We start from the raw sequence: 15,558 nt of genomic DNA on the forward strand, positions 1-15,558 counted from the left end.
TGGGGCAAAATTCGAGCTATAAATAGCCGTGCCTCATATGTTGATCAACTGGTTCCCTAAAAGATTTAGAGAGTGGGTTTCAGTGGCAAGAGAAAAAAGTTTACCAGCGAAAGTGGAAAATTTGAAGTGTTTACCTAACACAACCCATACAGTAAGTGCTCTGGTTAAAATATTAATTGCCTTATGTAAAATGCTCATGGTCATTACCTTACCACATTAGTCCTAATTCAAAGACCTCATTTTCCGTCTGCTAATTTGTCTTGACAGATTTGTCCTCATCAGTCGGTTATTTTTCAAAAAACTTAAGGTATCGTGAGATTCAAATTCTCGTACAAATGAAAAGGTGAATCTCATTTTGAACCAAAGGTCAGAAAGTGATTCATATTCACATACGACGTCATGCGATTCGCTCCCAATCAAATTTGATTTGAAGTCATATGGCCCAGCAAAACCAAACCTAGATGGTAGGTATTGATAAGACTGCAAATTCCCTGATTGGTTTGTTTACTTATTGCTGATCCCCATTTACTGTAAAGAATGCATCCAAATACCCCCTTTAAAAGGTAAAGGAATTAAAAACATATACCCTCAAGGATGCCTGGGGGCCTTGACAAAGAAATCATCAAACCAGTGGCTTCTCACTTCTCAGTAATTTAATGAAGGGTCGTGCAACAAAGAAAAGGCTGAAGAGATTTGCTGGCTCAATAGATGACAGCACGAGACAACTACCCCGCCCTCTCTCTCTCTCTCTCTCTAGATTTTGGTGATCCGTCTCGCTTGTTTATTAATAACGAAATGGAAGCTTCTCTAATTTAGAAGTTGCTATTTCAAACATTTCAGCCCCGTTTTTATTCCATCCCCTAAGAGCCCCTCCCACAAATAGAGCATCTAGAGAGGGAAACAAGAGGAGCGTTTTGGTCGCTCCCCTGATGATTGCTCGTGGTGGTTATAGCAGAACTCAGTAACGCCCCCATGTGAGCGTTTATTTTCACATACCAATTCGTTTCAGATACTCTGTTTGATCCTCTCTGCGTGTTCCCTTCCCTCCCTCCATCTCTCCTTTCTGTGACAGAATGATCACCATCTCTGTTTCTTCATAACATTTCTTTCTTTGGGTGATTTTTGTTTTATCATTCTCTTTTTCTAATCTTCCTCTTTGATTCATAAACATAAGATTCTACTATGTGCAACCACCATCTTTTGAAGATGATTGACAATGGGAGCTTGTTGGAGTAAGTTTGTTTCTTGGGTAGCTTTTAAAGAAGGTATTGCTTGCGTTTTCTTTTTATTTTTCTTGAAATTTTCATGTGGAATTTTTTTTTTTACTTTCTAGAGAAAGTGAAGGAATCTTAATGCATGTGGTGTTAATTTTTTCTTTTCCCCTAATTGTCAGCGTATAGTTGGTTGAAAAGACCTTTAGTCATGGGGACCAAGATGAAGGGGTTCTTCAAGGGGTTGAAATACATATCACAAATTTTTGGTATTGTATTTCATTGCCAAGATTGGTTCATTGATGAATGTAGTGATGTTAAAGTTCTATTGTTGGTTTTATAGTTTTACATTGATTTTTTGCCTGCAGTTTACAAAGAGCATGAAATGGAAATAGGGTATCCCACAGATGTGAGGCATGTGGCACATATAGGTTTGGATGCCTCATCCATGAATGCTCCTAGTTGGGTATGTAAAAGAAAGAGTTTCTTTTTCTTTTTCACTTTTTTTCTTTATCATCCTCACCACCAACATTGTAGCAAAGATAGCTGTTAATCATTTTCTAGAGCGAGCGGTCAGCAACTAAGGTCTAATTACCTGCTTTGAAAATGGTCACCATGAGCTAGTTATTATCTTACTAAGCTTGATCATAGCCAGTAATTTCTAAAGGTTTACTTCTAAATAGAGTGAAAAAAATCTGTGGTCTAACTAAATAACTTATTCTGCTGGTGTTAAATTTGTTAAATAAAAACTAATTCCTACCAGCACATTACTCCGGACAACTTTATTCCTTGGTGATTGGATATGTGCAACCAGAAAAGGGATGCTAACAAGGTTTACTAAAAGGATTTATTGACATGTTACCCCATCTTGTATCTGCATAATTAAAGCCCAAAAGGAGTTCAATGGGCTTTGGGTGTTGGCTCGACCCAAAACTTGGGGATCGTAATGAGGTCCCTCTAAACAGAGTCCGATCGACATCATAGCACCAAGAAAACATTGGTGAAAAAATTATAACTTTGACACACTCCAAATGAGGGCAGTAAAATGTAAAAACAGATGCTGCAAAAGAATATGTACAGTTCAGATAGTTAAAACAGATGCTGCAAAAGAATATGTACATTTCAGATTTCACTGGACATGTTACTAGACATATAGAGCTCCATTCTATTACTATGAACAACACATACAAACAATAGAATTGATGTTCTAGTTATATTTTTCTGTCAAGTGAAATTGACCATTTCATGGAACTCAAGTTAAAGGACTTAGCCATGTCCTTTGCATTATTAGATTTTAGTTGATGTCCTGACAAATCAACAAAAACCCTACAATATGTTCAATAACTGAGCAGGGTTTCGTGTAGACATTACCATTGCTGTGTCTTCTATATATATTTCTTATAGTTTCTTTTTCACTTAATGATTCTTTTTAAACTATGCAGATGAACGAGTTTAAGACAGCCCCTGAATTCTCATCAATATCATTAGCCAACTTTGGACAAAGGGATGTGTCATCTTGGACGTCTGATGGTAAGTGAATCGTTTGTTTACTTTTTCTTCCTTAATTACTTTGAGTTGACCTTTGAGTTAAGTTGAAATGTTATATTCACCCAGTAGGCTATAAGTTAAAAAATAACATAGGTGCATATCAGCTATGTCACATAGGTGTGGGTGCAGGTGCAGACACGGGGGTGCAGGTGCAGAGGGTGCAACACGGCAATTTCAAAAAACTTGAGTGTTGGGTGTGTGTGTATATTACATATATATATATATAATATAGATAAAACTGGGCTTGGTAAGGGTTAACACAGTCTACTTTTAGACAGAAATGGACCTCAGTGTGGTTGACTTCACCTAGCACAAAGGAAGCCATGTCCAAGTGTCACACCTGCATTAGTGCTGGGGTGACGCGGGTGCACTAGCCTGTTAGAAGAGTCCATTTTACATATTATATCATCTGGGTTGTTTTACTTGCATAGTAGGCTCTTGCTCGATTTCCAAAGCTCATGAAGATTTCACTCTTCTACGGTTAGTGTCAACCGATAGGAAACATATTCCCAAGGAATGGATGTAATCCTAGGTCTCCAAACTCTTGGTAACAAAGAAACAATTATGCCTATTACTTGGCCTAGCAAGCTCTTACTGGTCGAGTTTAGGTGACTCAAAACTCTGGACAGTGAATAAAGTTGTTAAAGTAGATGTGTGATGCAACTTTTCTTAAAAGTATTTTCAAAATATATTTTCAATGATTTTTTTTTAGTGTAAACTGTGCATAAAATTATGAATAATCGGCTCGAACTAATGGTGAAATCCGGGTCAAACTCAGGAAACGGGTTAAAACTTTATACTCCAAACAAAACACACTCCTTATTGCCTCAAAAAATAAACCAATGCGCAATTAATCCTATTATAAATGTTCAAGCAAAAATAAAAATTAATACAACCCAGAATAAATAATTGGCCTAATGCCCTAAAAAAATAAAAATAGCAGGTCTTCATCTGCTCTCGAACTAGCTCATGTTGTCCTCGTATGTACGGCCTTGATATGTCTACTGCTGCCGCGTTCCACCTAAGATCAGTAAGTTCATGACCCACTTGCAAAACTCAAAAACAACACAAAAATAACGGCAAACTAGACTATCTATTCTAGTTACGGTTAGTCCCACTAAAACAATAATTGAAATAAATCTAAATATAACAAATCGCTACCACTAAATTTAAGAAAAGAAACGACTTTAATTGGGAAAAGAATAGGTCACAGTTTTGCAAAAAAAAAAATGGATTTCATAGAACACATGAAACTCGGTTTCGGTGTTATGAAATATGCACAAACCAGATTTTTAATATCAAACTTACATGAAGTTTTTGCAAAAACGTTATCCTAACATGCGTATCCCTAATTAAAATGCTAACCTAGTATAAAAAAAATAACAAAACTAACAACCGATCTCTACAACTAACTAAAAAAAATCACGCAAACAGGTTTGACCGACCGTTTGCGACTGCACAGATATGGTCGGCAGCTTGGGTTGGGCCGACCGGCTGCCTTAGCTGCTAGTTTTAAAAATCAGATTTTTACACAAATAAAAATTAAACTTTAATGCTGAAATAAATAAAAAAAAAACTAATCTATATGCATGCAAACCTAAACTAAAGAAAGAAGGGAGAAGAGACTCACTCACCGCATGGTTCGCCTCCGACGGATTGGAGAGAAGAAGAACGGCCTTTCCTCTACGTTGTGGCTTGTCACGCACCTTCGGAGTTGATCTTCAATCATGAGAAGAACCCAAACCAGCTAGCTAGTGGAGGGAGAAGGGAAGATATGAAAGAAGAAGAAGAAGAAGAAGAAGAAAAAAGAGATGAAGAAGAAAGAAGAAAGAGAAGAAGAGGGGGGAGGGTGACGGGAGAAAGAGAAGAGGCAAGGGGAGGAGGGGGCGTGAATCCCAAGGAGTAAAAAACGTCCCTCTCCTCTTAAACTCCTTTTTATAATGGGAGCTTAGGGTTAGAAGAGAACTTTTAAAAATTTTCTAAAAAAAACTTCTAATTTCAACAATTTTCAAAATACCTCAACTAAAACAATATTTCTAAAAACCATGATAGAAACTAAACTATTTATAAAACATAGGTGGGTCAAATCTGGAGTTTAAAATTTTACTCTATCCGTTTTTCGGGGTTTGATCCAAAGGCCATCAAATTGCTCCAAATTGCTCATTTTAACTCAGATTTCGATGAAATTCGAAACGAAGCTTTCTTGCATGAAAACACATCAAAATCAACCAAACATGGACATTTAAACATTGAGTATGCACAAGATCATGCATAAAAGTATATAAAAATATGAGTAAAATATGCATGATCAATGGGCTCTAGCCTTTAAACCCCAATGTTGTTAAGGAAGACAAGGCCTTTATTATAGACGTAGTCTTTATGACATTCATAATTTACTTTTCGTTGGAGGGTACTTGTTGATTAATAGGATGGTTGCAGTTTAGTTGCATTTACTGTGGATGCAGGAAAAATTGGCTAAGAAATGAAAAGGTAGATTCTCGAAGAATGAGGGACAAGGGGATTTGATCGAGAAAGATCTCTTCTTCTTCTTATTATTATAAGATAAGATTATAAGATCGTGATTTGATATGCATATGTTTGGTAAAAAGAATAATCTTCTCCCTTGATCATAATAAAAAAAATGGAAAGTGTTCAATTGAAACATAAAAACGTGACTGAATTGGTCCTAGTTACTCTTCGGGATGGAGTGGAAGAAGGGAGGAGATTTTCGAACGAGGAAAAGGATCACCGTAAAAAAGATCAATGTACCACTATACTCTTGCTTTCTTTGCAGTACCTACAAAAGTTATTCAATGGTAAACCGTGAGTTGATATACCTCTCTATCCTTCACAATACATTCTTGAAATAAAAAAATTTCTCTATCCTTTTGTGCACCAAAAAGCTTTTGTCTTGCCATACTAGACACGTTGAAAAGAAGACAAAGCAGATTCCTTGTAATTGTTATGATCCATTCCATACTCTATGCTTTCGATCAAGCAATGTGCATGTCAATCTAGCTTTTTAGATAATGAAACTGATTGATGGTGTAGATTAGACATAATTCTTCAAAAATATAGATTTGACATCTGAAGCATATCAAATTCTGAACAGAACAATCTAGAAACTAGAGTCTAATTTGCCTGTTGTTTATGGACAATCTGCATTTCCTTCTACTACTTGGTAAAACTTGTCACTCCCCCTCCCAAATAACCCTCTTTGGGTTTTACCATTGACTCGCAGATCTTTGTTGCTTTACCTTTTCCATTTATATGCCCTTTTAAGAAGATAAGAAATCATAAATACATGCAAACGATAAAGAGAGTACTGAGTAACATTGTAAATTCAGTTACAACTTTACCTTTTCCACTCAGTTCTACTGACGGAAAGGTACTCTGGGTGTTATTTGGAGTGAATGATGGAAACTGGGAAACAGTTGGTGGAGTTTGGCAATACGGTATTCTTCAAACCTTGGGTCTGTATGGAATTAGGCCAAAGCGTTTGGGGGAATCTAAATTTTCTTTATTTAGTACATATTGTATCATGTGCTTGGAGTGGAGTAGGCCAAACAGCAAGCACTATATTACATAAGAAAGTAGCTGTAGGTTTAAATGAATTTGTTTCTTTTGTTTTATGGAACACCAAAGATATCATTGTGAGCTAATACTATTGCTAATTTATGGTTGGAAATGTGCAGAGTTTCAGCAACCTGCTGAGCTACTTCAACAGGGCCCTGACATGCTTGTTAGCTCCCCTGCACGTGAAATCCCACCAAAGACATCCAGACGCAAGAAGCACAAGGGTTCCTCTGCAACAAGATCTTCTAAACCTCCCAAGCATAAAACTTCAAACGCAGATAAGCTGGTACAGATGCGTGTAGAGCACGATGAAAGCTGAACTGAGTCTACAACCCTCATTACTTGGTGCAAGTTTGTCATGACCAAAACACTTTGTTTGCAAAGTGCACATATTGTTGGACAATCAAAGTGCATTTAGGAATGGTTGGGTACCACCTTTTATGAGAAAGATAAGCATGATTGGTGTCAATTAAGTAGTGTTGGTGGTTATTCTTGGACCCCTCACGTGAAGGACAAAAATGGAGGAATTTGGACAGACTACCATATGTAAATTAAATTTATTTATTTTTTAAATCTTTTTGTGAGATAGTGTGGTTTAACTTTAATGATTTAGGCATGCTATGTGGTTTTTAGTTTCATTTCAAACATTCTTTATTCCTTCTAATCTTTCACATTGTGAATTTTTCAACAAATTATTTGAAAGCGTTCGTCTTGATTTGCTAAAACTGAATGAAAATGTGGTGATTGATTATCTTCTTTTCCATATGCTATAAATTCTCTTCCATCATCACGACATGCAATAAGAAGAAAGCGTGATGGGATCAGGTGCAATCACATTGCACAAATGCAATGTGCCGCTGCATCTGATGACCATCCATTTGCTGTTGAGCCCCACACGTCAACAGAAGATGGAGGGTGATCAGGTGCAGCAGCACATTGCATTTGTGCAATGTGATTGCACCTGATCCTGCCTGGAAGAAAGCACTCTATACACACTCCCAGCTTCTTAATGGGAAGTTGGGACGAACAGAAGGGATGGATGTCGTACTTCAAGGCTTGCTAAGTCTGGCAGTGAGCTTATTATTAGATCTGCATAAGCTTTAGACATGAATCATATTCGGCGAAGGCCTAATGATGCTCCAGTTAGAAGGATGGAAAAATGGAAAAATATATTAGTTAAAAGAGGTCGGGGTAGGCCTAGAAAGACTTAGATGGAGATGATAGGAAAGGATATGAATGCTTTGAACCTCATCGAGGACATGGCATTGGATAAAAATGATTGGAGGAGAAGGGTTCATGTGGAAGACCCAGAATGATTTTCTTTGTTGGTTCATATCGCCGACCCCAATTGTTTTGGGATGAAGGCGTTGTTGTTGTTGTATAAGCTTTAGACAGGAATCATACATAAAGCATAACTTATAACAATGTTTGAGAAACCAACAATGTTTGGAAAATGTCATGACTTAAGGTGAGAGAGCGGTTCCACTCATCCCCCATCTTAATACCCCTCTTAAATCTTGCAATGCAAGTTGTTTTGATTGAATTGAGCCTTATTGGATTCAGCATGGTCGATTTAATAAGAACTGACCCTTGGATTGTATTTTTTTACCAAAAAAATATGATTTTTTTAAATACAAAATTGTATGTTTTGTCAAGTGTTGGTTTTTGAATCGCCAAAAAATACTGCACACAAGTCAGATTTCAGCGATTTAATTGTTGATCTTTACTAAATGAATGGCGTAAATCACATCTATGGAGATTTGATTAAAACAACTTGAATGGCCGCATCAAATTGCACCAAATCCCTTGAGTTAATTTATTTGTTTATGTTATATTAGTATTAATTGTTTTTAGTTTCATGTTAAATGATCATCATTTAATTATTAAGTCCTTAGGCATTGTTTATTTTTTATCTTTTATTTGAAAAAACTTTTTAATATTTTTTGTGAAGCTTACTCTTTACATCTCACTAAGTCTCAATGCTATTCACAACATTTTTTCTTAGGTACCGTTTGGATTACACCCAAAACCCAGTTTTAAACAAGGTTCTCGGTGTAAATCCAATTTTAGGCTCAAAACCCGGTTTTCAGCTAATTGAAAAAATTATCCTCCCTTCACTACTAAATAATAAATATCAAACTTGGTTTATCGAGAGGGCCCTTAAACCTTTCAACACCCCCCCTCCACATCCAATGATGGTCCGATCATTTCCGGCTGCCCAGCAGCTGGAAAATGATTGGATTCCCATTCGGCCATTTTCTGGTTGACGGCTGACCGAAAATGGTTGAAAAATGTTCTTTTTTTTTCTTAATTTTCTGGCCATCTGACCATTTTTTGGCAACCTACTGGCCAAAAAATGGCTGAGATGGTGTTGCCTGGTGTGGGGGCAACACCATCCTAACCATTTTCTGGCCACCCACAAGTTGGAAAATGGCTGCGATGATGTCGTTCAGAGTGAGCGACACCATTGTCCAGCCGATGGTTGGTCGGACTTCTATTTTGATTATTTTTAGATTTTTGACATTTCGGACAACCACCGGCCGAGAAATGATCGAGATGGAGCCATACTTACCGGCCGGACACCATTCAACCATTTTTTGGCCCAGTGGCTGGCCGGAAAATGACCAGTCTTATTATTATTAACTTTTTTGGTCACCCAAACAAGTTAAAAAATTGGTTTTCTCATAACCAAGTTCCCCCTATCATTGAAAGGCCCCCTTAAAAGGTTGTCCTTTTTTGTGTAAAAAAAAAAAGCACAGTACAGGAAGTCACAAGTTAGAAACCCATGAGTGGGCATCCTCCTTTACAGTAATGTCGAAGCTGAGTGTAGTCTCTTGTAGGGCAAGGGGGCCCTCAAGTGTTTTACCAACCTAAGGTCGGTGGACTACAAAAAAAAAAAAGGGCAGTAAGTCAAATTTCTACTTAGAGGTGGGCACAGGGCCCGGCAGCCCATGGGCCGGCCTAGCCCACAATGAACCGGGCCTGGGCAAATATATTTGGCCCTGGCTCGGTCCAGCCTAAAGCGGGGGCCAACATGGGCTGGCCCGGTCCTACCAGTTATATATATGTTATATTATATATATAATATATTATATAATAGGCTCGATTAGGCTATGGGCCTAACGGGCGAGTTTGGGCCAGGGTTTTCCCAACGGGCAGTCCGAATCGGGCATCATTGATGGGCCAGGCCGTTGACCGGGCGGGCCCGATGCCCCCCTTATTTCTAAGTATGATCCGGAGTCCGGACTGGGTTGAAGAGGTGACAAAGGTACTGTGAGTGAGAATGGGAAGAGGAAAAGGAAATAGAAAGACTAAGAATGAAGCATTGTGACGAATATCTCGAGAAATACGATAAATTCACTCAACGATAAAAAGCTTTGCCAATTTGGCGAATTTCTTGCGAAAATTCCGTTTGTGACAAAATCCTGCGAGAAATTGAAAATCTCGCAGCAAAAAATCGCTTCCCTTTTGTTTTTTTTTTAAACAAAAGGCACCCAAAGCCCAAAAACCCCATCTCCCGCTGTTGCCCTTTCCCATTTCATTGCTTACTTGTCTCTCATTTTTTGCCTCTCAGAACCGGATAACCCTAGCCCCATCGGAGGTCGGATTGCCGGGTGAAGGGGCATCGACAGCCAACCAGCGGTGCGGTGGCGGGTGACTTGGTGATTGAGGCATCGTCAGCACTTAGCAGTGCAGTGAGTCTTTCTCTCTCTCTCTCTTGGCAGTGGCGGTGTATGCTGGTGTTGGAGGTCTGGGTGATGGGGCAGTTTTTTTTTTTTGTGTCTGGGCGATGGAGCAAGAGTTGGTGTTGGAGTTGGGATTGCTGGAAGGGATGGAGATGGGTTTGATGGTGGAGGGGGTGGTAGACTTGGTAGGAATTTTGTGGCCTACCATTAACCGAATTCTTCAAGTTGGTCTGACCATCGTGAATAATGAGAAATGACCCAAATAGTTTTGTAGTAATTTCATAAAGGAATATGTTTGTAAAGTGAAATTTTGTTAGAAAACTTGCTTGGTTACCGTATGTTTGACATAATTATTGATCATGAAACCATAACTAAGGTTACCGATTGATTTCCTGGTTTACTTTAGTGTCTCTAGGTTGCATCTTTCCCATCATTTTTACTTCCATGCAAATGGTTTGATCATGTGCTGTGGTTTACATCCCTGAAGTGTGTCTTTTATGCATTATGATTGTGTATTAGGTTGACCTTGTACTTATGGAAGTCGTTATACATTTGTGCAAGTCTTTTTTGTTTTTGGATAATTTTTGTGCAAGTCTTAATAACTGAAAATACGTTGTGTTATCTTCCCTTCTTTCGTTTGATTTATTCTATTAGGGCACGTCTGTTACACAGCGGCCAGAGGAAAAACTGTCACAAAAAAAACCCCTCCCATGGGAAAATCTCATAGGGGCATTCATTTCACCTGTCTGCTTTCACTCGTTTTGGGCTGAAACAAATGTGCCCTTAAGGCATTTTTAAGCACAATTTAAATTGGAACTACATTTTCCGCATATTTTAGGCATAGTCACAAATATCTGTCTCGGCTATATCTCGGCAAGGAAATTTCTCGTGATAATGTAGGTTTAGTTGATAAATCTTGGGAAAATCACGGAAAAAACTAGGTGCTTAATTTTTTTAAAAAAATATAAAAATAGTATAAATTAAGAACAATAACATGTCTGGATAATAAAGTACACATGTAATAAAAGAAATAAGTAAAAAATATAAAAGCAAGAAGAAAAATGTAGTTAAGATGTAGAAAATAAGTAAAAAAGTAAAAGGTAACTCATAATATCATGATAATACCCCGACAATATTGTGTCATATATAAATTTCTGATATTTTCAAAATATCGTGATATTTTGCCTTTAGTATCGTTTTATGAATTTACAGCTATGTTATCGCTATATTTTCAAAATGTCACCTATAGCTGTGACTATGATTTTAGGATAGCTTCTTCACTTGATTTTGTGTATCAACATTATTTTGCTTCCACTTACAGGAATAACCAGAGGTGCCAAATATTTAGAAGGATCAAATGGAGATGGAAAATCCACCAAATGATGAGGTAGAAGCCTAAAACACTTCATCTTTTGATTTGTATAGACCATCATTTTTGTTTTACATCTTCCTTACATGATATGTATATGGAAGTCTGTTTTTTGTTGCCTTTCGGTTGTGATCTGAAGGCAAAACCTGTCGATGAGGACATTTCATGCTCAATAGGAAAGTTGCATATTGGGGAGACATCATCTGCCAGAGCTGGAACTTCATCAATTAACTTCAAGAGAAAACCCGTTATTATTATAGTTATTGGGATGGCAGGTATAGTCCCTGACAGAATGTGTTACATGATTTTTTCTTGCTTCTTGTTTTTTCATGAATATGAAGTTTTGGCAGAGTTATCAATTAGCTTTCTAGATGATGGTAATACAGGCAATACTGTCACTGTACTCATTCAGGAAGTGGAAAGACCACTCTGTTGCATCGCTTGGTTGGACATACCCATGCATCAAATATCCGGGGATATGTCTTAAATCTGATCCAGCAGTCATGTCCCTTCCATTTGGTGCCAATATTGATATTCGAGACACTGTTAGATATAAAGAAGTAATGAAGGAGTTCAATCTTGGGCCAAATGGTGGTATTCTTACCTCACTAAATCTGTTTTCTACAAAGTTTGATGAGGTATCAACTTAAATGACCTATATTTTGCTGGTTACATTTGTTTTCTCAGCCATGTTTATTTACATCTTTCAGATGCATATTTATGCTTTAATGGATTATGTAATAGGTGATATCAGTTATTGAGAAGCGAGCAGATCAATTGGATTATGTTCTTGTTGACACTCCTGGTCAGATTGAAATATTCACTTGGTCAGCTTCAGTATCAGGGGCCATAATTACTGAAGCTTTTGCGTCAACGTTTCCTACTGTGATTGCATATGTTGTTGACACTCCTCGCTCAACAAATTCTGTGACTTTCATGAGCAACATGCTCTATGCTTGCAGCATAGTCTTAATACTCGTTTGCCGTTGGTGTTAACATTTAATGAATCGGACTCTAGTGCAGCATGAAATACGTCAAAATCTTGCATCCACTGAATGGTGACAACAACATTGACAATATGTCAGGGAAAGACAAAGTGCAGAAAACTGCAGCATTCTTTGTAGAAAAATAAAACTAGGAAATTTCCACACAGGGACACATGAGATCATGACACATCCTAGGGTTTGCAAATGGGTCGGATCCAGGAAGAAGAATTTGCAAAATTTAGCTGCCCCAGATCCGAACTGACCTGACTCCCCAATGTATTTTGGGATCCGAAAACCAACCCGTTTTCATCCCTAACACATCCTAAAAGCCACCAAACTAGAAGTACAAGTACCTCCAAAGCAAACTCATGTCGAGCCATACATCAACTTTGTCTAGAAGCCTTTCTCTGGTGCTCGATGAGTTCTACAGAAACCTCAAGTCTTGTGGGAGTGTCAGCACGAGATGGTGAAGGAGTTGACAAATCCTTCAAGGCCATAGAAGCTAGTGCAGAGTACATGGAGAGCTACAAGTACAAATCTCTGATGTTTCTTCTGTCAAATTAGTGTGCCTGCATTTAGGATATCCTCTGATTGGCAAGTGCTTTTCTTTTGCAGGGTTGATCTTGATAAGAGACGAGCTGAGAAGCAGCGATTGGAGGAAGAGCGTCGGCGTGCAAACATGGAGAAGACAGGAGGTGAGACTGTGGTCTTGAGCACTGGTTTAAAGAAAGAAGAGGAAGAGGAAGTTGAAGAAGAAGATGAAGAGGAAGATAATCAGATTATCTCTGACATGGAAGAGGAAGAAGATGACGGCGAAGATGAGGAGGTTGCAAGATTCTCATTTTGAAGATGTGAATCAATGAACTTTGATCGATTACAAGGATGATTTGCCATATGAAGGGAATAGTCCAAGTACAGAGTGAGGCTTTCTGCCATCTGTTCTTTTGTGTAAAGTAGTTTCTTGCGACTTCTTGTGTTATCTGAGGCAAGCTGGCCCTCTCCCTTGTGGATAATTTTGCGTTTGACTTGTTCATTGATCATGTATCCGAGCCAGCCCAGTTCGAGGATAGCCGGGTTTACCAACTATGCTGTTCACAAGCTCCCTAAGTTATTATGTTCACAAATTTATGTGGTGGTACGTTAGGGAGAGAAAGAAGCAAAAGAGAATCATCATAAATTGCATTATTTTGTTCATGCATTCTGCATTATACCCATCGTTCCAATTTAAACTTGTCCTTGTGAGGCCGGCCATAAAAAGGCATCCGAATTTTGGTCATTTGTGGTCATAATTTGACACTTTTAAGAGCTGTGTTGAACATGCATTTCAGTACTTTCGACACACCTGCCTTGGCATGTTAGTCTCAACCTAACTCGTACTACAAAAAATGCTTAGTACGCGGATATGGATGAGTTCGTTAATGGAGAGGTCCAATCAGAAGAGTTGCATGACTTTTAGATGCACGTCTGCATTACTGCTTTTGTAAAAAACTATAGAGCTAGCAGTTCTTAAAGCCGAACCGGAGGAGTGAAGAGTGTCCATCTACGTGCTTATTTAACTTTTCTTCATGTAACAGCCTTTTAATTTTGACATTTTCTGGCATTGACCTGCCCCCTTCATGACATAATTGGATTTAGCTGTCCCCTGGGTACGGGTAAGGAGGGTACTATACGGCAATTCCAAAAAACATGGGCATGGGACATGGCTATATATATATATATATATATATATATATATATCAACAACAACAACTACGCCTTCATCCCAAAACAATTGGGGTCGGCGATATGAGCCAAAAAAGAAAATCATTCTGGGTCCTCCACATGAATCCTTCTCCTCTCATCATTTCTATCCAATGCCATGTCCTCGGTGAGGTTCAAAGCATTCATATCCTTTCCTATCATCTCCATCCAAGTCTTCTTAGGCCTACCTCAACCTCTTTTGACTAATAGATTTTTCCATTTGTCCATCCTTCTAACAGGAGCATCATTAGGCGTTCGTCGAATATGTCCAAACAACCGTAAACGATTTTCTCTCATCTTATTTTCAATGGATGCAACGCCTACCTTCTTACGTATCTCCTCATTTCGAATTTTATCTTTTATTGTATTTTCACACATCCATCGAAGCATACGCATCTCACCTACACTCATTTTTTGAATATGATGTCACTTGGCAGCCCAACATTTCGTACCATATAATAAAGCGGGCTTAATTGTCGTCCTATAAAATTTTCCCTTCAACCGCAATGGCATTCTATGATCGCACAACACTCCAGTTGCACTTTTCCATTTCATCCACCCAACCTTTATCCTATGGTTTATATCTTCATCAATTTCTCCATCATTTCGAATGATAAATCCCAAATATTTGAAACAGTCATCCACCGATATTTCTTGCTCGCCAAGCTTCACTACACTCTCATCACTATTGCGTTGCTTACTAAACCGACATTCCATATATTCTGTCTTACTCTTACTCAACGTAAAACCTCTTGCTTCCAATGTCTGTCTCCATAATTCTAACTTAGCATTAACCCCAGCTCTATACTCATCAATCAAAATATATATATATATATATATATATATATATTAAAAATATAAAGTTATAAACTAAAAATATAATTATAAATTATAAATTGAATACAAACTTATATGTACGAAGGTAAAATGGTGTGTCCAGGAGTCTACGTGTTGACACGGGGACACGCTGATTTAGTTGATACCGTCTGTCATTTCTGATATCAGCCTTTAAATTCAAATGTATTCCATCTGTGTTTTCACCTCTAAAGCTTCAATTTCTGCTGTACTGTGTTTTCACCTCTAAGGCTTCAATTTCTGCTGTACTGTTACTGTTCTCCTTGCCCCTCTTGGGGCCATTCCACATGGTTTCTTTTCAAAAGGTGAGACTGTCTTGTAATCCTGACCTATACGCCAAGACAAGAATGCAACTGTTGTTTCTTTTATAGATGCTTATTTTTCAAATGTGAATGATGCTTTCAAGAGCACCAGGGGAAAATGGCAACACGGGAGCTGTTAATGAGCTTTTTTATCTTTTTGGTAAAGATTCTGAACTGATATGGTTTGTGGTTGTTAAACTTAGTACATTAATAAGAATGATTAAACAATCAAATATAGTAGTACATTAATGGGTTCACCTAAACACTATTTCAACCAATATGCAC

At 38.0% G+C, this 15,558-nt stretch overlaps 1 protein-coding gene and 1 pseudogene across 2 annotated transcripts; both read left to right on the top strand.

Moving 5' to 3' along the window:
• The first annotated feature begins 1,152 nt into the window (after positions 1-1,152).
• LOC149823099 (CRIB domain-containing protein RIC10-like) lies at positions 1,153-6,989 on the top strand. The gene is made up of 5 exons (XM_089981417.1): positions 1,153-1,265; positions 1,394-1,480; positions 1,580-1,677; positions 2,654-2,741; positions 6,455-6,989. Exons 1-5 carry the CDS (start codon positions 1,217-1,219, stop codon positions 6,652-6,654), a joined length of 522 nt encoding a protein of 173 aa, XP_089837543.1. The 5' UTR covers positions 1,153-1,216; the 3' UTR covers positions 6,655-6,989.
• Positions 6,990-9,884: 2,895 nt separating this feature from the next.
• Positions 9,885-13,500, top strand: LOC149823100 (GPN-loop GTPase QQT2-like; annotated as a pseudogene). The gene is made up of 7 exons (XR_016426160.1): positions 9,885-10,030; positions 11,343-11,408; positions 11,530-11,665; positions 11,803-12,028; positions 12,135-12,409; positions 12,718-12,906; positions 12,992-13,500. The product of XR_016426160.1 is annotated as a GPN-loop GTPase QQT2-like (transcript).
• The last annotated feature ends 2,058 nt before the right edge of the window (positions 13,501-15,558 follow it).

Source organism: Nuphar pumila, chromosome 11 (genome assembly GCF_984573655.1).
Source record: "Nuphar pumila chromosome 11, dmNupPumi1.hap1.1, whole genome shotgun sequence".
NCBI classification, from domain to species: Eukaryota; Viridiplantae; Streptophyta; class Magnoliopsida; order Nymphaeales; family Nymphaeaceae; genus Nuphar; species Nuphar pumila.

Excerpts from the sequence above, each read along its gene's own strand:
- LOC149823099 (XM_089981417.1), top strand. The coding sequence starts at position 1,217 with ATGGGAGCTTGTTGGAGTAAGTTTGTTTCTTGGGTAGCTTTTAAAGAA. Across the intron at positions 1,678-2,653 it reads CCATGAATGCTCCTAGTTGG|ATGAACGAGTTTAAGACAGC; the intron begins GTATGTAAAAGA and ends TAAACTATGCAG. Across the intron at positions 2,742-6,454 it reads GTCATCTTGGACGTCTGATG|AGTTTCAGCAACCTGCTGAG; the intron begins GTAAGTGAATCG and ends GGAAATGTGCAG.